Genomic DNA, 20,325 nt, shown 5'->3' with positions numbered 1-20,325 from the left:
ACATTGCCCTGAGGGCAATATATGAACAAGGGTCTGAGAAGGAAGAGAAGGAGCTGTTGGGGTACACTGTTAGGTGGAGACGCAGGGCCTGCTGCAGGGTTGGACCTCGGGGAGGAGGGAGAACCCCGGCTGCAGGGAGGAGTCTGCTTTCTGAGAGGAGGAAGCCTGGGGGAGGCCTGACTGTGTTCAGGCTGCCAGGACTGTCTGATATCCAAGGGGGTGTCAGGCTGGCATGGGACAGTCCAGTGTAGAACCCACAAGAGAAGTCCAGAATGAGAGGTAAAGACGGGGATCATGAGCATGCAGATAGTGTTGAGAAACATGGGATAAGATGAGGTCACCCACAGACACCATTGACGTCACTCTGGGCTCTCCATAGTGACGTGTCAAGGGGCAGAAGAGGCCAGGAGAGGGTGGGCGCCAGGGCCTGGGGAGTGAGTGCTCCAGGGAACGGGGGGCAGTTGAACTTGACCACTCCTGGTGGGCCCCATCTGATGCACAGATGACGCTGGTCAGTGGCTGTCAGAGCTGGAGTTTGTTGGCACTTGAGCAGAGGAGGTGCTCAGAGGCAGGCTGCATGGGGTTCGAGAGCGAGGGGTAGGAGGGAGGATGAATGAATGTAGCTCCCTGGAGTAAGGAAGTGGTGGAAATTGGTAGAAGAAGACTGGGGTGGGCGGGGGTTCTGTTTTGGTGTCTTAAGGTGGGAGATGTTCATGTGCCAATAAGGAAGAATCAGTGGAAAACTGAATTCCCCTCTGTACACCAGAAGCTGGGCTAGTGCCCAGGTGGAGGAAAGGGCCACGCAGAGGGCAGCAGGGCTGTTGGCTGGGGGAGAAGGCCAGGAGGTGCTGCAGGTTTGCGGCATGAGGAGGGACGCTGGAGAGTCATGTGGCAGGGGAGGGGTGCACACGTGCCTTCTGTGCAAGGAAAAGCATAGGGATACCTTTTCTACCTGAGCTGCTGCATTTCTCTGCCACTGGCCGGCACACAGGTGCTGAGAAGCAGCGTCCGCAGGGCTTTATCTTGTTTCTTTCATCTCACTGCTGTCTTGTGCTTGTTGCCGTGCTTGTTAGTACCAGCCTCAGAAAAGGGAGGAGGATTGGGAAACTCAGATTAGGTAACACTTGCAAAATGTTATGGCAACTGAGGTGAACCCAACTGATGTGGATTGGAATCATTTTTAAAAAACTTCCCACTAGCATGGCTAAGTGGGGCATACATGTATTTTTTAATTGATCCATATTAAATGTACACATTTTCAGGGCACATAGGATAATTTGAAAAATTCATATAGTCAAATCAGGGTAATTGGGATATCCATCACCTAAATATGTATCGTTTCTTTATTTTGAGATTGTGTGTATTATTCTAGCTATTTTGAAATGTACAGTTGACTGTTCACTATAGCGAATCTGCTGATGTGTTGAACCCCAGATTTTTCTTTATCACCCTGCACTTTTCCTGGCTGATTTTCAGTTTTTATTTCTGATTCTGTCATTTCTACATTGTGAATCTCATCGTAGAAATGCTTCAGGTACACATTAATATTGGCTGGGCACAGTAGCTCAGGTCTGCAATCTTAGCACCATGGGAGGCAGAGGTAGGAAGATCAGTTGAGCTCAAGAGTTCAAGACCAGCCTGAGCAAGAGCTGAGACCCTGTCTTCACTAAAAATAGAAAAATTAACTGAGCATAGTGGTTCATGCTGATAGTCCCAGCTACTTGGAAGGCCATGCAGGAGGATTGCTTAAGCCCAGGAGGTGGAGGTTGTAGTGATCTTTGATGATGCCGCTGCGTTACGGCTGAGTGACAGGGTGAGACTCTGTCTTAAATAAAGAAGAAAAGAAAAGTTATAAGACTATCTATCTAAGTAAGTAATGGGTTATCATCCTGCCCCCCCAGTCTGTGCTGTGTATCTCAGGCTGGAGCACAGTGCCATTGTCATGACTCATTGCAATCTTGAACTCTTGGGCTCTAGTGGTCCTCCTGCCTCAGGAGTCCTCCTGAGTGGCTGGGACTAGAGGCTCACATCACCATGCCTGGATAAATTTTTAATTTTTTATAGAGATGGGAATTTTGCAATGTGGCCCAGGCTGGTTTTGAACTTAGCTTATGTTAACTTAACCTAAGAAAAGGCAAATACAGATGGTCTCAGGTCATCCTCTTGCCTTGATCTCTCAAAGTGCTGGGATTATGGGTGTGTGCTGCTGCGCCCAGCGCCTGCCCTATTTCTTAGATATTGTTTGCCAAAGATGTTAGGGATTCATTTTTCCAAAATCTTTTGAGCTTCCATTAGACAATTTTTAAATTAAATTCTTATAACTAATGTTGTTTTTAGTCTACTGAGATTTGGTTTTCTTGTTTATAGGTACAAACTCTGAATGAACAGGACTGGGAACGTGCCCAGCAAGCTAGTGTCTTGGCAAATGTAGCACAAGCATTTGAGAGTGATGTTGATGTGTCTGATGGTGAGGATGACAGAGACACACTCCTCAGCTCGGTTGACTTGTTGTCACCCAGCGGGCAGGCAGATGCACAGACATTAGCCATGATGCTTCAGGAGCAGCTGGACGCCATCAACAAAGAGATCAGGTGTGTACACTGTGCACCCCAGTCAACAGAACACAGTTGTCCCGAGGAGTCTCGGGAAAGTCTCGAACAAATACTGTCAATACTTTCTAAGTGTTCCATAGTAATAGAACTTACTTCAACTGTTCAAAGAATTTTAAGTTTCAAAAACAAAACAAAAAAAAGTATTTCAAGTTCCTGCTGGATGCAGTGGCTCATGCCTATAATCCCAGCACTTTGGGAGGCTGAGGTGGGCAGATTGCCTGAGCTTACAAGTTTGAGACTTTGTAAGCTAGAGTGAGACCCCATCTCTAAAAATAGCCAGGTGTTGTGGTGGGTGCCTGTAGTCTAAACTACTCAGGAAGCTGAGGCAAGAGAATCGCTTGAGCCCAAGAGTTAGAGGTTGCTATGAGCTATATGACCCCACTCTACCAAGAGTGACAAAGTGAGAGACTGTCTCAATAAAAAAAAAAAAAAAAAAAAAAAGAATTTCGAGTTCCCAAGATTACCTTTCATTATAAAATCCAAGTAAACAGTGCACCCTCCCCACAGTCATGGCACTGGGCCCCTTGTGTAAAACAGAGTGGGAGGTGAGGGATGTTCAGCTTCTGCCCCTGAAAACTGACAACACAGTTGGAGAGTGCGGTGGGGCTGGACCCCCTCCCTGACCCTGGCAGAGGGAAATGTGCATAGCAGGGAGTGGGGAAGAGGCTGAGTGAAGCAGTCAGGTCCTTCTGTAGGCCACTGCCAGGGCTGCTGCAGCTCACTGGGAGAGGTGGCAGAGCCTCATTCTCATAGAGTGAGAATTTGCTCACCAAAGGACAATGAGTGGTCAGATGATGAGTGTTTGAATCTTTTGAGTCTCATCGGGGTGTGTGTGTGTGTATATATATATATATATATTTTTTTTTTTTTTTTTTTTTTGAGACAGAGCCTCAAGCTATAGCCCTGGGTAGAGTGCCATGGTGTCACAGCTCACCACCACCTCCAACTCCTGGGCTTAAGTGGTTCTCTTGCCTCAGCCTCCCAAGTAGCTGGGACTATAGGCGTCCGCCACAATGCCCGGCTATATTTTTGGTTGTACTTGTCATTGTTTGGCAGGCCCAGGCCAGACTCGAACCCGCCAGCTCTGGTATATATGGCTGGCCACCTTAACTGCTTGAGCTACAGGTACCACCAAGTCTCATAAGTATTTTTTTTTTTTTCCTTTGGCTGGAGTCAAGTCTGAACCCACCACCTCCAGTATATGGGGCCAGCACCCTACTACTTTGAGCCACAGGCACTGCCCAGTCTCCTAAGTATTTTAAAGGTTCCTTTTCTTCAATAACTCATTAGCAGTTTTAACAGGAAATTTACAAAACACTGGGCCACCTGTGGGATGGAAACTAAGGAATAATGATTACGAGCCTTAGGTAACCACTGTCTATGCTAGCTTGGTCTGGGGGCACAGCAATATGGGGGGGGGGGTGCCGTGAGGTCTGCCCTGTGGCCTCAGGCCTGACACGGCCACACAGCCTGAGTCCAGATGAAGAGTGGCCATATACGTGGAACCCTGCAGCCTTCAGGGTCTGCTTTTGGGGATCTTTGCCAGTTTCTACTTTGAGGGTGAGGTAAAGAAGAGAAGGCTCCAACAAGCCTAGTGGGAAGTGGATGTGCTGCCTGTGTTTTTGGCTTCATACACTGATTTCAGGTGCTGTGTTTAAAACTGGTGAAGAGCTCAGAAAAATAGTGTTATAGTTATGGGAAATATGAAAAGATCATATATTTTTAGTAGTTTAAAATAAAGTACTGCTAGATAAAAGTGATTTTGTTTATGCAGTAAGTCAAAGTGGTATAAAGGGTAAGTTCTGTACACTGACTTGCAGCTACTCTTCTGGTAATAATGACCAAAAAACAAGTTTTCTTAGAATATGTGAGTAGAACTCTAATTGGAAGGATTACTACAAGGCTTTTGTATTTTGATGTTGGAATAATGATTACAGGCATAGGTCAGATGTAAAACCACTGTGTAGTCATCCCCAAGACTTTAGAGTAGAATAGCATTTAATCTTGAATTCTGAATTATCGTGGCTTAACATGAATGCAGAAATTCATGTGAAGCTGATAGAGAATTCCAGCAGGTGACACTTTTCTTTGAAACAATAACAACAAAGAATCCAAAACAAAACTTTAATTTAGTCTAAAGAGTTTAATGTTTCTTTTTTTTTTTGAGACAGAGCCTCAAGCTGTCCCCCTGGGTAGAGTGCCGTGGCATTACAGCTCACAGCAACCTCCAACTCCTGGGCTCAAGCGAGTCTCCTGCCTCCACCTCCCAAGTAGCTGGGACCACAGGCACCCGCCACAACGCCCGGCTGTTTTTTGGTTGCAGCCGTCATTGTTGTTTTGGCGGGTCTGGGCTGGGGATTCGAACCCGCCACCTTAGGTGTACATGGCTGGCGCCTTAGCCAGTTGAGCTATAGGCGCCGAGCCAAGAGTTTAATGTTTAAAATGGGCACAGTGACTCAGGTCTGTAATCCTAGCATTTTGGGAGGCTAAGGTGGGAGGACCTCTTGAGCCCAGAATTTTAGGATCAGCCTGTGCATCATAGCAAGACAAACAAAATTAAAGAATTATGCTGAGTATGGTAGCTCATGCTTGTAATCTCAGTACTCTGGGAGGCTGAGGTGGAAGGGTCGCTTGAGTTCAGGAGTTCAAGACCAGCCTGAGCAAGAGTGAGACCCCACTTCTACTAAAAATAGCCAAATTAGCCAGGTGTTATGGTGGATGCCTGTAGTCCCAGCTGTTCAGGAGGTTGAGGCAGGAGGATTGCTTGAGCCTAAGAGTTTAAGGTTGCTGTGAGCTAAGGTGATGACGCCGTGGCACTCTAGCCTGGGACATCAGAATGAGGCATGTTGCCACAAAAAAAAAAAAAAGAGCCATGTGTAATGGTGGGCTTTACAGTTCTACCTTCTTAGGAAGCTGAGGTGAGAGGATCACTTGAGTCCAGCAGTTTGAGATTACAGTGTGCTGTGATGATGCCATTGTACTCCAGCCTGGGTGTTCAGTGTTTGGAAAATCTCACATTGATTATGGATCAATTATTTGTATTAAAGTTTCTGATTTCTAGTTGAAGAAATGTGTAGATAAAGGTACAGCTTTACTCTAAGAATGGGGGGGGATAAGGGATGTAAAATTTAATGATCCCATTGCTTAGTAAGGAAATTGTTAGTTGCAACCACAGGCTGCCAGCCAGCCCCTTTCAAAATTGTAGTGTAGGGGTGGCACTGTGACTCAAAGGAGTAGGATGCTGCCCCATATGCCAGAGGTGGCAGGTTCAAACCCAGCCTCGGTCAGAAACTGCAAAAAAAAAAAAAAATTGTAGTGTAAATAAGTAAAATCAAGCATGAATGACAGCAATACCAATTTAACCATAGTCAGTGGAACATTTACTTATTGTTACAGTATATTTTAGAAGATTAAAAGCCAAAGGTTTTAGCTGACCTGTTAAATATTTGAGCAACTTATTATTGGAGTTTACTCATGTAGAGTATAAGCAGATGTTTTTATCCAGATGTGTGACTCTATTTGCTAATAAAGGATGACTGCTTCTGTTTCTATTGTAGGTTGATACAAGAAGAAAAGGAAAATACCGAGCAGCGAGCCGAGGAGATTGAAAGCAGAGTTGGCAGTGGGAGTTTGGACAGTCTTGGTCGCTTTAGATCCATGAGTTCCATCCCACCCTATCCTGCCTCCTCACTTGCCGGCTCCTCCCCCCCAGGCAGCGGTCGCTCCACCCCAAGGAGGATCCCCCACAGCCCGGCCAGGGAAGTGGACAGACTGGGCATCATGACTCTAGTAAGTGTCACCCTTTCTGTGTAGCGTCCCCACCCCACACACCTGTTTGAAGTCTTGGACACTGTGAACTTGCTTCTTTTTGCCCAGAAGAAAATCAAGTACATTTGTCATTCTGCGACGCTGAAGATCTTCAACCTAGCTAACGTTTAATCATTCAACTATGCCAAGTTGATTCTAGTATTTGGATGACCAGGCTGGCGTGCCACTATTAGTTTGTGTGACAGTTGGCCTGGGCAGCCGTGCAGGGTACAGCAGCCAGAAGGGAGTTTCTGTTTTTTAGGAGTGGAAAGTTAATAGAGTAAATACAGGCAAACACCAGAGCTTGTAGAAAAATGAGCAGGAGGAGTCAGCACCATCTCTTTCCTTTAGGGCCGTGAACAGGATTCCAGGCTGTGCAGTTCAGGGGAAAGAAAATGAGTAGTCAGGTGCCACACTCAGGCTCCTCACAGCCAAGCTGCTCTCCAGCCTCTTCACTCCTCAGCCTGTGGTCACTTTCCCAGGAAATGAGATGGCCTTGTGGTGTTTTGTGGCAAAGTGTGCTGCTCTAAAGGATGTTTAAAACTTCCTCATGTAATTAGTCTAGGTTTTGCGAGCACATTGCCTGGAAATCACATTTCACGTATGGCCACATTTACAGCCTCCTGCTTTCTAACTGTCCTCCTGTCATTTCTTTCTGCCCCTCCCATTTTCATTTGCGTTGTGGTGTTGGCGGCACGTGACTGACTCAGCCGGATCACTGGAGTGGCAGCCCATCTGCTTTGCAGTACTTTGACATACTTTTTTCATAACTTACATCATTGAGTAATTAGCTAATATTTAAACTCTTTGACTGTTTCATTTGTGTTTTCATGCTTATTTCCTTCCAGAGCATTTGTAAAGCCAGTCATGTGAATCTTTTTCCTGGTTTCATAATTCTGAGTGCTGGCTGATGGTCTGTGCTTCCATCATTGGTTTTGGTTTCCTGTATCATCCTTTGGTTTATTTTATTATTTTAGCCATCTCCAGACTCATCTTTAATCCAGACTGCAGGTTCACCATCAGTGTGTAGTTTGTTCAGCTCCCTGCCCCCTGGGCCACCCTGTGCTGTAACTGTTCTTCCCAACACGCACAGGTCACCAGGCAGCAGCTTGCTGGGTGATAATATGTGAGTCTGTGCTGGATTGTGACTTTATAGTGAGTTCTTGGGGCTTTTATCATTAAAAAATATACTTTTTCTTAATAGTGATGAAGTGTAATGACTATATAATAAATGTGGTTAGAGGCACGATATAGGTGGTTGTGAGTGTTTTTACTTGAATTGTGTAGGATTTATGTAATTTGTGAATGAACTATTTCCTACGTGAAGAAATAATGTTAGAATTAATGGAGGTTTCATACAAACAGTATCCTTTTAATTTTGATGATTATATTCCAGTCTATAAATCTCATCAACATATTGAAAATGTGGTTCTGTCTCTGTTTTTTGTATTAAAATATCTTACATAAATGATAGGATGTAAAGATTCTGCCTGATACTGTGCTAGCTTTTGTTCTTATGTATTTTCACAGGGTACCTTGCTTTAAGCAATAAATTTATTATTGAGAAGTTGTAAATCAAATTCTAGGTAAGGATTTTGCATTAATGTCAAATAGGTGATTAACTAAAAGTAGGTGTGTTCAGTTTTATAATAGTTGTATTGTAAAAAATTCATCAATGAGAATATTTTAAATTATAATGTGCTTTTTTTAATTCAGGAAAACTGAGTATAGAGAGGTTTTTGACTTAGAATAGACAATTATTAGGACCTTTTGTTACACAGAATGCCACAATAAATTGCATGCATTGAAATAGAATGTTCTCTCTCTGAGTAATAATATAGTATTTCTCTAGTAAATCCTGAGTAACTTCTATTTAAATGCTGTGGTGAAAGATGTTCTGTTCACAGTTACGTGTCTTCTCGGTGCTGTTGTGCTGTCTCTGTCCCGTCAGTCCCACTTTGATATGTTGGCCTGAACTGATCTTGAATTTTAACTTCAAGTATGCAGTAAATCTGGTTTCTCTTCATTTCTTTGCATGCATCTATCAGCCTAGTGATTTAAGGAAACATCGTAGAAAGGTAAATTATTTAGTAATTTAACATGTCTTTGCATCTCCATAACATACTGAAGGGTACTATCATTGTATATAAATATAATGTTATGTATTTATATAAGAATGAATGCTTGGAATTTTAAAGGAAGTGTTTAAATCTACCCAGCACCTTATGTGTGATTGTTCTCCAGAAATTATTCCTTAGTGGTTTTCACAGAACACTGGGACAAATGTAAGAGTTTGTCATCCTCCCAATTTTTTTGCCTTCTAGTCATTTCGTGCTTATTTGCCATAGATAGGGTATTTTTTAATTTTAATTTTTTGAGACACAGACTTACTCTGTATCCTGGCTATAGTGCCATGGTGTCCTAGCTCACAGCAACCTCAAACTCTTGGACTAAAGTATTTTTAAACACAAGAAATTACTGAAGCCGTAGATTTTAGATTTGGGAGAAATCTATAATGATAATAGCTAGCATTTAGTTAGCTCTCGATCTGTGCCAGGCTCTGTGCCTTACCAGGATATTACAGGTCGAGTATCCCACATCCGAAACTCTGGGGCCTGAAAGAGTTTTGGAGTTTGCGATGTGCGTTGTGCTTACTGGCCAAGAATCCAAAACCTGAAATCTTAAATCCTCCTGTGAGCATTTCCTTTGCACGTCCTGTCTATACTCAAAAAGTTTCAGATTTTGGAGCATTTCAAGTTTTAGATTTTTGGACTTGAGAAGCTCAGCCTGCATGTTATTTAATCCTCACACATATCCCTGTGAGATACAGGATGCTATTTTAACCCCTAGTTTGCAGTTGTAGAAAAGGAATCAGAGTTCACAGAATGTGTGGTACAGATTCGAGTTGAGATTTATCTGGTTTCAAAACCTGGACTGTTGACTGCATCACCATGTGTCTGGCCTTTTCTCCAGATAGTTGGATCTCCCTGGCAGCGTCCCTGCAGAGGGAAGCTTGGGGCCACTTCTCCTGGGAGTGATTGTAGATGGGGCCTTCCTCTTCTAGAGGACGTGGAGTGTGCCAGGAGCAGTTGTGCATGGTGGCTATTCTTTATGTGGACGCAAAGCCTCTTCTCATAACTTTCTTGCTCTAGTGCATATTCTGTGGCCTCTTCCAAAACCTGCCTGATGGGTCAGTGACCGGACAGCCCTTCAGAGACATAAATGCAGTTGTTCTCCGACCAAGCATGTGACTTATCACTACGTGTCAGCTGCTCTGTTGGGCTGAGCAGGGTGGTGATTATTGAAACTGCTTGTTAGTCACTGGTTAGTTTGTCACCTGGGGTTTGTTCTGTTTATGCCTTTGTCTGTACTCCTGACAAATGAAGATAAGTATAAAATGGTGCCATTTTAGGTGGCCACTAGCCTCGGGCCTGTCCTCAGTGAGATCGGCAGCTTACCCCAGCCACGGTAAGACACACAGCACATCCTTTAGTTTAGCTGGCTTGTCTTTGGGTTTGTTTAATAGCAGGATTTTCTCAGTGAGGAAGTGTGTGCTGATACATACTCAGGCCTCATAGCCTAGCCTTGTTCACGGGGAGCCTCTGTGTGCTGCCTGGTGGCTTTGCAGGGCCTTGTTCTCAGGGCATTGGGAGGGTTCAGCCAGCCCTCTGCGCAGAGTACCAGGGGCAGAGCAGGCACAGCCCGTGTTTCACTGTCGCCCCCTCTTCAGCTTCAGCATTCCTGGTGTAGACTCCGAGACTTCCCTGCTTCCTGGTAGCATCAGAGGTGCCACAGAGGCAAGAATCTGTCCAGCACGGAGGGCAGAGCAAAGGTGGGGCTGGGTGTGCCTGGAGGCTATCCTGAGGAAGCTGCTGGCCGGCTGGCCAGGGGCTTTGCTCCTTGACCGCTGGTAGTTTAGGGAGAGTGTGTTGTCATCTCTACCACATGGACGGCTACCTGTGCTCTTCTTGGTTTTTGTTTTTAAACAAATGATTGTTTTAATCTGAATTTTGAAACTGTTAAGTTTCATATTGACAATATCTAGCCGTTCAAGCCTTTCGTTGTCTCATGATTATAATCAGAAGTTGAGAAAGGTGGAGGATCTAACTTTGTCTGAACTGCTAGTTAAAATTATGTCCTCAATGACCTCAACTCCTTTTCACTAGTCTGCTTGGTTCTTACTGAGCCACTGCTGGGCTACAGTTGGTTTGATATACTTTACACTGTCCTGTTTGAAAGGCAGAAGTTCAAGCCAGGTACGATGGCAGTCACCCACAGTCCCAGGTACTCAGGAGGCTGAAGCAGGAGGGTCCCTTGATGCTAGGAGTTTGAGGCTGTCGGGAGCTGTGATTGCACCTGTGAATAGTCACTGCTCTTCAGCCTGGGCAGCATGGTGAGACCTCATCTCTAAAAAATAAATTAGAAAGAAATAAACTTAAAAAGCATAATGTTGCTGTTCATGTCTTATTGTTTATATAGATGCTTGATCTTCATGTTTTGTGAAAGCTTCTCTCACTCAACACCAGAAAACATTAGGTATAAGCAAGCCCTGCCTAGACCCTGGGCAGGGCTCACAGTTATTACTACCGTCTGTGTCCTTCAGCACACAACCACACTCACGTTCTAGTGCCAAAAGAGAACTTTTCTGAAAAAGTCCAGAAGAGGCCGTCTTTTAATGATAAGCCTAGGATTATTTTATCTAGTGCTGTTGAACAGAAGGTTTGTGGACTGCATGTGAGTGTTTCTGCTGATACAGTTCAGCCCATGCTAGTGAGAAGTAAACCCAACCCGTACACGCGTGTGTGTGTGCCGTGGGCTGTTCCACATTTATTCCTCTCTCCCAGAGAGAAAGGCAGTTGTCCAGTTCTGCCCAAAAGGTGTTTCTTTTGAAGGCACCAGAAGATAAACCTATTTGTTGGAGGATCTGTGTTGGTGTGAATTCACACCATCAAAACTTTATAACAATGAATTTTGTGGCCATTGTTCAAATCTTTGCCCCCCGCCCCCCAGGATTGTCCTCCAGATGTACTTAGGACTGTGAGGGGTGGAATGGGAAGCTGGGCTGCTCTGCACTCCCGGTGCTGCACGGCCCGCAGCTTCAGTGTGGCACGAGACTGAAGGGAGACTGTGCTGGCAGAAAGCATAGCGTCAAGTTGGTAGTTATAATGGAAGGCCTCTGTGACTTTTGTGTTCATAGTCCCCTGTTAACTAAACTTGTGCTTCTCTCGCCCCTCAGTTGCCATATTCCAGAGAAGAGGTACGAGATGACAAGACTACGATAAAATGTGAAACTTCCCCCCCTGCCTCCCCTGGGTCCCTGCGGTTAGACAGACCACAGAAAGGAGCTCTGCACACAGTCAGCCACGAAGACATCAGGGACCTGAGAAAGTAAGGAGCAGGCGCCACCCGCAGCCCGTGACGTGCACTTATCTGTCTTCAGGGTTAAGAATCCTATCCGTATTTTGGGGGGGAAAAATGGCTTAAATTCAGTTGAGTTTATTTAAATGTTAAATCTTGAATTCCCACCACTGCTCTGGGGTCTATAGTGAAATCTATTTTGGCAAAATCAGTTTGGAAGGAAAGGAGTTAAATATCAACAATGTTTAGCAAAATTTCTTTTCTTCACATTGTACAAATTATCTCTTTTGAGAAATCTTTCTGTTCTTTATAGAGACCTTGCCAAGCAGATGACAGGTTTCTGATGATCATTGCCCTGTAGGACGGTTCATGCCTCTCAGATGCCTTTTGTGCCTTTTGTAAGCTATTGAGAGTTCCAAATTATCCTATTAAAACCAAGAAACCATTTTGTCACTAATGTACTGTCCTTTTCCAAATCACCATTTATTAGACTTCTGTTCTGTACCAGGGATTATGTGAGGGAGGGCATGTATGTTCCCTGCAGCTGACACCATGGTTCACTGCTGAGGAGTAAAACTCAGGGCAGCTTTTTGATTCCTAGTACTCTGCTCTTGCTGCTGCTGCTCCAAGTGGCTGGCCTGAGCACATCTCTCAGAGGCTGGGAGGTACCCCTGATGTAGGTCATTGGCTCCCCACTCTCATGGCTTGCAGTCCAGCCTCCTCTGAAGGGGAGCCACGTCAGAGGGAATCTTGGCATCCCAGAAACTAGTGTTTATGTTACCACCCTGGGTTGTGTGTAGAAGAGACTGAAGTTTTGGTCAGGAACACTTGGTTGTGAACAATGAGTGTTAAAAAGGTGAAGAATCGCAGTGCATGTGAGGAAATGTTCTGTTGTGATAAGGGCACGTGGTAAGAATGCCTCTCTCTCCTCCAAGCTCCGCAGGCTCCCAGGACGGTCCCGTGAGCAACCCCAGCAGTAGCAACAGCAGCCAGGACTCGCTGCACAAAGCCCCCAAGAAGAAGGGCATCAAGTCCTCTATTGGCCGCTTGTTTGGCAAGAAAGAAAAGGGCCGGCCTGGACCGACTGGCAAAGAAGCATTAGGGCAAGGTTGGCTGGTTTCCAGGAGACATCTTAAGGGTCAGGATTGGGGAGAGGAAGGAACTGTTACTTCTATGCCCGCTCTGTGCCCGACAAGCAGCTCCCTCACAAGGTCACAGGGGCCGTGTGTTCCTCACAGAGCAAAAGCTGTGCAGGTGTGAGCCCGGGGGCAACAGCCAATTCACTGGCCACTCTGAGACACAGTCAGAAACTTAGCCCAGGAAATTATCACCATCCCTGCAAATGTGCAGCCACCTGCTTATGAGGACACACAGCTTTGCCATGTTGGTTTTATTATGGGGCTGTTCTTCTTCCTTGTAGGTGGTGTTCCAGAGTCAGATAATTCATCTCCAGATGCCTTGGGACTTAGCAAGTTAGGAGGACAGGCTGAAAAAAATCGCAAACTTCAAAAAAAGTAAGCTTTGTCTATTTCTTCATCTCAATGAACCATTTTCATTTGTGCCTAATTTTTAACTAATAGCAGTGAAATGTTATGTCTAGCTGTGTAAATTACCTGCTGAAAGATTAACCTACAGCCCTTATTAAGCCATGCTTCCCAAAAGACAGAGCATTTGTGACATTCTGAAAGAAATCCTGCGTGAATGCTCAATCCACGTTGGGAAGCAAAAGGTGGAGGGGGCTGGGGAGCATTGGAGTCTGAACCCTGGTGTCTGCGACGTTGGGAAAGTGACTCAGCGTCCCTGTGCTGCCGTTTCCTCACCTGTAGGAGTGTGATCGTAGTGCATATCTTGTGTGGCTGCAGTGAACATTAATAGTCTATTAACATTTTAATTCGTAAACTAAGTCTTGATTCTGAATATAAGTAACAATATCTAGGCGGCTCAGCAAAGGAGCACAGCGGCTGTGGCACCAGGGTGAGGGCACAAAGGACTCACAGGCACACATATCTCTGAGTGTCTACCTCTGGTGCATAGGAGTGAGCTGTACACCCTGGGGAGGCTGAGATAATATCCCTGTGAACTGACAGACTTATTTCTGTAACAAAATGGGCCATGTGCAGAGTGTAAGGAACTGAGAGGCCGTGAACTTGAGAGTGGGGGAGATGGGAAGCTGGTGGTGAAGTGAGAGCACAGAACCTTGACAGAGTGACACTCGGCAGGTTCCATGAGAAATCTGACTACAGGAAACATTTTTCTGCCACTCATGTGCCTTGAGACATCCACACTGTTCCAAACTTAAGACCTAGGAGACCGTGTTCCCAAGAGGCCAGTTTGCCTTTAGTCTCTAGAGTTGTCAGTTGATTTTTCTGTTGTGAAATCTGCCTCATTTTAGTTCTCTTCTCAGAAGTCATAATAAATAATCTTTTTTTATTTTGTTAAACAGAGTCTCACTTTGTCACTCAGGCTAGAGCGCTGTGGTGTCACAGCTCACAGCAATCGCCAACTCTTGGGCTCAAGTGATTCTCTTGACTCAGCCTCCCAAGTAGCTGGAACTACAGGTGCCCACCACCATGCCCAGCCATTTATTTTTGGAGATGGGGGTCTCACTCTTGCTCAGACTGTTCTTGAACTCCTGAGCTCCAGCACTCCACCACTCAGCCTCCCAAAGTGCTAGGATTACAGGTGTGAGCCACCATTCCTGGTCTTGGTATGTGGAATTTAATATTACAACTAGGCCTTTTGCCTCCTGGAACCATGTTAGGAAAATTTTGTCCCTTAGATTTTCCTGCTATGTTTTATTTCACATCTTCTTACTTAACATAATAAAAACAGTAAGGTTTCTGGCAGTATCTCTTGGTTCTACCACCTTCAGCCCCAGAAGTTAAGTAAGAGAAAAAATAGTATAAATTGCCTAAAGTTTTTCACTCTGTTTTAAAATTTATTTTGTGATTCCCGGGAGCTGTGTTTGCATATTTTGATATAAGAGGACAGCCTTTGAATTATTTGCCTAACCATGTTATTAAATTTCATGCCAGTTTTTGCTTGCATGCGTGCATGTGTGTGTCAGTGGTAGGTCGGTTTCTGTGGAGCTGTGACGTTCAAATTTATGGCATTGGCTTTGAACATCTACCTGTGTACCTGTAACTTAAGTATCCAAGGGTGGGTCTTTCTCGGTACCCTGTGGTTACGCATAGGATGCATGTGTAAGTTCTGAAATATACTAGCAAGTTACTAGAGAAAATTTCTAGTGCAAAGCTTATTTGCCTGTAGTGTTCAATTTCATTTGTAATAGTTGACCTGAGATAAAATTGATTTTAGAAAAAGTGCCGTATTTATAAATGTGAAAAAATGTATGAGGCCTTGGGTGGCTCATGCCTGTCCTACAGCACTTTGGGAGGCCAAGGTAGAAGGATCACTTGAGCCCAGGAGTTCATGACAAGCCCATCTTTACAAAAGGAATTTTAAAAATTTAGCCAGGTTATAGTGCCATGTACCTCTAGACCTAGCTACCTGGGAGGCCGAGGTGGGACGATTGCTTGAGCCCAGGAGTTCAAGGTTACAGAGAGCTAGCTATGGGTAACACAGTCAGACCCTGTCTCTTGGAAAAAAGTAGAGTATGAGTTATCTGGTATTGTTTGAATACAGTTCAATACATGATATTAATTTAAGAACCCAAATACATTTATTTGGGTTCAGAATTATTTTGTTATTTGTGATGGTGGTCTTTTTTTTTTTTTTTTTAATTTAAAATGGGGTCTCTTCATATTACCCAGGATGGCCTCAGACTCTTGGGCCCAACCAATCCTTTCTCCTCAGCCCCTCGAGTAGCTCTCCCACTAGCTTGCTCAGACTGATCTCTTAACTCCTGACCTCAAGCAGTCCTCCTGCCTTGGCCTTCCATAGTGCTGAGACTATAGATATGAGCCACTGCACCTGTCCTACTTGTGATATTAAAACTTTTGTTGCATTCTCTGGAATAATTACTCCTAGATAATTATATTTATTATTCCCCAGAAACAAGAACACTTAATTGAAATTTTATGGGAAACATTTTCCTTAGAAAGATGGGCTATCGTTGTACATAGACTTTGCAGTCCTAAGAAAAGTCTATTATCAGTAAAATTTATTGAAATACCAATATTTAATCTTTAGAAATAAAAGATTGTATGTTTGGCCTACAGAAGTTATAGAAACATGTTTAATAGCAACCTGGGGATTCAGGAATGAACTGAACTCCCATACATACAAACTAAATGTACTTGACCGACCTCTCTGCTCTAGTGCCAACTTCTCTGCTAGGTTTTTCATTTTTTAAAATAGCTCTTTTTAAAAGCCTTATGGGTAAACACTTGAGAAATAAGATGAGATTCACCAAAGCTTATAGTGTTATCTCTCAAATTACTATAGTAGACAAAATTGTTTTTAAAGGTGTTAATATGGTGATATCATGGCTTGGGTATTTAAAAATATGGCATTCAGAGTATTTCTGATCACAGGAAGAACTGTGTGGCTGGGACTCACCCACCTGGCTGCTTTGCTGTGGATGCTGGCAGTGAGTCAGTTCTGAGGATCTGCTTTGGGGAATAGAGCTGTTAGGATTTCATATTTTCTGGGTAGGATGCCTCTGGGTTAAGCCACAGAGTGGCCCAGTGACTTAATTTAGCAAATACCTACTAGCTAAGTAGCAATGTAGAGAAAGGAACGTGCATCCATTACTTGCTATATTAGATTGTACCGCTGCAGTGTTAAAAGTCTTCCCAGCTACATGGAACCCAAGGTGGGAGGACTGCTTGAGACCAGGAGTTCTTAAGATCAGGAGTTCAAGGTCAGCCTGGGCAAAGTAGCAAGACCCCATTTAAAAAAAAAAAAGGAAAATGTCTACACACTGAGCACTGTTCTTCTGTTGTTAAATGTTAATATGTTTAAAGACTCATGGAGAGTGCCTTTGTTCAGACCTAGGTGTGGTTTCCTTTTTCTAGATATTTTTCTTCATTGTTTAAAAAGAGAATAGTGATAACGTTTTGCTTTGAATGTTCTGTTACCTTGGATGTGAAGTTGAAGGCTCTACCGACTCTGCTAGTTTTTTAAATTGGCAATAATTCTTTGATTCTGTCGGGAGATGGCGCTTAATGCAGAGAATCAGCATCTGCTCACTCAGGGGAGCTTTGTAGTATGCACAAAGCTAGGATTAAGTAGGCGATGTGGATAATGTTAAAGCTGAAGATGTGCCCCTCAGTATCTGGGGGGTTGAGTGCAGGACCTCTCCAGGGTACCAAGAGCTGAGGCTGTTGGTGTGCTGTGTATGACCTGGCATACATTTGCATGGAACCTGTGCACATCTGTGTGTGTACTTGGAATCATCTCGAAATGACTTACAATACCTAATACAGTGTAAATGCTCTGCTGTGTAAATAGTTGTTATGTTATATTGGTTTTTATTGTTTTATTTCCCCCAACCACCGTAGTTTTGATTCTCAGTTGGTCGAATGTGTGGTTGCAGACCCCATGAATAGGGAGGGCAGACTCCTACTGTTAGCCTTTCAGAAATGCTCAAAGAGGGTACTTCTGTTAATGTTTTTATATAGGCATGTCGCAATAATTCTTTAATCTGAGTCCCCTGTTATTTGTAGGCATGAATTGCTTGAGGAAGCCCGTAGACAAGGATTACCTTTTGCTCAGTGGGATGGACCAACTGTCGTCGTTTGGCTAGAGGTACATCCTTCTCTTAATACTCAGTCGAGTGTGGTACTTTATGTGGATTCATTGATCCATCTCGTACACCAAACTTAAGGTCTGGCCTTGCCATTTCCTGTCTCCAGCTCTGGGTGGGGATGCCAGCCTGGTATGTGGCTGCCTGCCGAGCCAATGTGAAGAGCGGAGCCATCATGTCGGCCCTGTCAGACACAGAGATTCAGCGGGAGATTGGCATCAGCAACCCCCTGCACAGGCTGAAGCTGCGGCTGGCCATCCAGGAGATCATGTCGCTCACCAGCCCATCTGCCCCACCCACGTCCAGAACGGTATGGTCAAGGCCAGGCCATTCTTTTGGGAGAGGAAGCACCTCCTGAAGGAGGCACCCCTGTTTGTGCTGCTTCTCCAGTTCTTTATGACACTCGTAGTGCGGTTCTCATTCAGAGATTACCAGTCAGCACTCTGGAAGGCCAAAGCAGGCGGATCGCCTGAGCTCAGAAGTTCAAGGCCAGCTTGAACAAGAGTGAGACCCCATCTAAAACTAGCTGGGCATTGTGGGGCATCTGTAGTCCCAGCTACTCGGGAGGCTGAGGCAAGAGAATCGTTTGAGCCCAAGACTTTGAGGTTGCTCTGAGCTGTGACACCACGCACTCTACTGAGGGCAACATAGTGAGACTCTATCTCCAAAAAAAAGGTTTACTATTCAAATGAGAACTTTTAATCTGTGCGAATTGGATAGTCAAAAGAAACTTCATTAAATACATTTGTAAAAGATTGCCAAGGATAGCATCATAAGATAAAAAGATGAGGCTTTTTTAAAGGTAAAAAACTAATTATTACAGATTTAGATAAGAATTTATCAAAATTGAATCAGTCTTAGGGTATTTAGAGAAAGGGAAAACTTAATGTTTGAACTACATAACTGGAACTTAAACTCTGAATATCATTTCCTATTTCATGATTCAAACTAAATGAGTGACTAGCATTTCCATTTTACATGAAGATATTTGCTAAGCAAGTGATAGTATAAATATTTTTAAAATTTATAGAATATGTATACACGTAAAGTAACACTTCATTGAATTTGTAAAATCTGTGCCCCCAGTGCAGTCAACACTCAGACTGAGAAATGGGGTTTCCCAGGGCCCTGGAGGTCCCTCCCGCCCCTTCTGAGTCCCTGCTGCCTTCCCGGGGTGAAGCCTGACCCTGACATGTGGGCCAGTCTGTTTCATACTTTATGTAAATGAGGTTGTGTAGTGTTTACTCTTTGTGTCTGGCTTATTTCACTCACTGTTACCTTTGTGCATTTGTGAGTACCATTTTGTGAGAAGCAGGACCTTAAGGAATGACATGTTTTTGTCTGTCACAGAGTTCTGGTTCTTCCAGCACCTCAGTAACATCTGTTTAAACACAGCTGACAGACTAGTAAGAGATGGTGGTTACCCAGCCATCTAGAGTGGTCCCTAAAGAAGTCTCCCTTAATTCTGCTTTGTTTACTATATATGTTATATATATATATGTTTTTTTTTTCAATAGCTAGGGAATAGAATTAGCTGGGGTAACCAGTGTTTTGTGATACTTGACTTGTTTGGCTGTCTGTTCTGGATGCTGTAGGCCCTGGGAGCTCAGGATTTTAAGCAGTTCACAGATCTGCAGATGTTCATAAAGCATAATCTGTACTCTACAACTCTCTCCAAGGTCGAAGTCCTTGAAAAGGGTTCCCCTGGTTGAAAAAGTTCAAAACTATTCTAATAAAACTGTAGTTAATGGGAGATGAGGGCAGGCCAACTCCTTAGTTAGGAAATTCAGACTCTCCATGCTGGGTGGAGTAGCTTTTAGTCTACTCTGTGAAGGGAAAACCAGCCCTCATTAGGAGATGAGAACCTGCGAGACACAGTGCTCCAAGGAGCAGGTCGAGGCTAGATTCACGGTTCATAGTTATTGTACAGAAAAATCTTTGAAGTTCATTTGTTTGTTTTATTTTTTCTTAGTGTGAAAAAGTTATAGTAATGAGCAATAAGCCTTTGTTCTTACCTATTGCTCAGAGAGCTTTTTTCCCAAGGAATGCTTTGTAAATACTATCTAATCTCTTTCATGTTAGAGTGGCCTTTCTAGAAACGATGGGCTGTGTGAGTTTTCCCAAAGTTTTTAAGAACTGTCTTCTTCAATAGTGAAGAAGAAGGGGCCTCACAAAGGTAGACTCTGCGCTATGTCAAGTGCAAGGATCAAATCTGCTCCCTCCAGGAGTTGACCACAGACAGGACAGGTGTATCGTATCTGGTTCAGTGGTTCCATGGGGCCCTTGTGTTTGGCCTGTGGTGCTCTTGCGTCTCACCCTGCCCTTGCCTCAGTTTCCCTGGCTCTGGCCATCCAGGCAGAGGCCCGTCACTACAGAGTACCTGCTGCAAGTAGCCTTATAAGAACCAAAGCAATAGTTAGACGCTGTGTTCTTTGTTGTTAATCTTTTACTGGATAAGGCTGTTTTAAATATATTAACTTGGTAGTTACTTGAGAAGTACTCAAAATTTCCAGAAGAACGAAATGTGTTTTCTTCTGTTTATATTTCATGTACCCCTGGGAGTAAGCATGGCCTCTGAATCTCTGGAAATCTGGTGCTCTTCCTCTCAGTTACTGATGATGCAGTAATAACCGGGTGTATTTTATTCATTAAAAAGGAATGAGTGGCTCAGCGCCTGTGGCTCAAGTGGCTAAGGCGCCAGCCACATACACTTAAGGTGGTGGGTTTGAATCCAGCCGGGCCTGCCAAACAACAATGATGACCGCAACCAAAAAATAGCCAGGCGTTGTGGCAGGTGCCTGTGGTCCCAGCTACTTGGGAGGCGGAGGCAGGAGACTC

The 20,325-nt window shown here is 44.2% G+C and overlaps 1 protein-coding gene across 3 annotated transcripts in view; it reads left to right on the top strand.

The window, feature by feature from the left end:
* Nucleotides 1-20,325, top strand: part of PPFIA1 (PTPRF interacting protein alpha 1) — a 106,368-nt gene that overhangs the window by 66,948 nt on the left and 19,095 nt on the right. For all 3 annotated transcript variants that reach the window (XM_003798288.2, XM_023518304.1, XM_023518305.1), the window contains exons 15-21: nucleotides 2,368-2,591; nucleotides 6,170-6,401; nucleotides 11,656-11,807; nucleotides 12,713-12,885; nucleotides 13,198-13,291; nucleotides 17,408-17,489; nucleotides 17,597-17,797. In XM_003798288.2, coding sequence (XP_003798336.1) covers nucleotides 2,368-2,591; nucleotides 6,170-6,401; nucleotides 11,656-11,807; nucleotides 12,713-12,885; nucleotides 13,198-13,291; nucleotides 17,408-17,489; nucleotides 17,597-17,797 — 1,158 coding nt within the window. The remainder of the gene's footprint in view (nucleotides 1-2,367; nucleotides 2,592-6,169; nucleotides 6,402-11,655; nucleotides 11,808-12,712; nucleotides 12,886-13,197; nucleotides 13,292-17,407; nucleotides 17,490-17,596; nucleotides 17,798-20,325) is intronic.

Source organism: Otolemur garnettii, unplaced genomic scaffold (genome assembly GCF_000181295.1).
Source record: "Otolemur garnettii isolate 467f Iridium unplaced genomic scaffold, OtoGar3 scaffold00134, whole genome shotgun sequence".
Taxonomy (NCBI): Eukaryota; Metazoa; Chordata; class Mammalia; order Primates; family Galagidae; genus Otolemur; species Otolemur garnettii.
The sequence above is the reverse complement of the archived record's forward strand: the minus strand, read 5'-3'. Positions and strand labels throughout refer to the sequence as shown.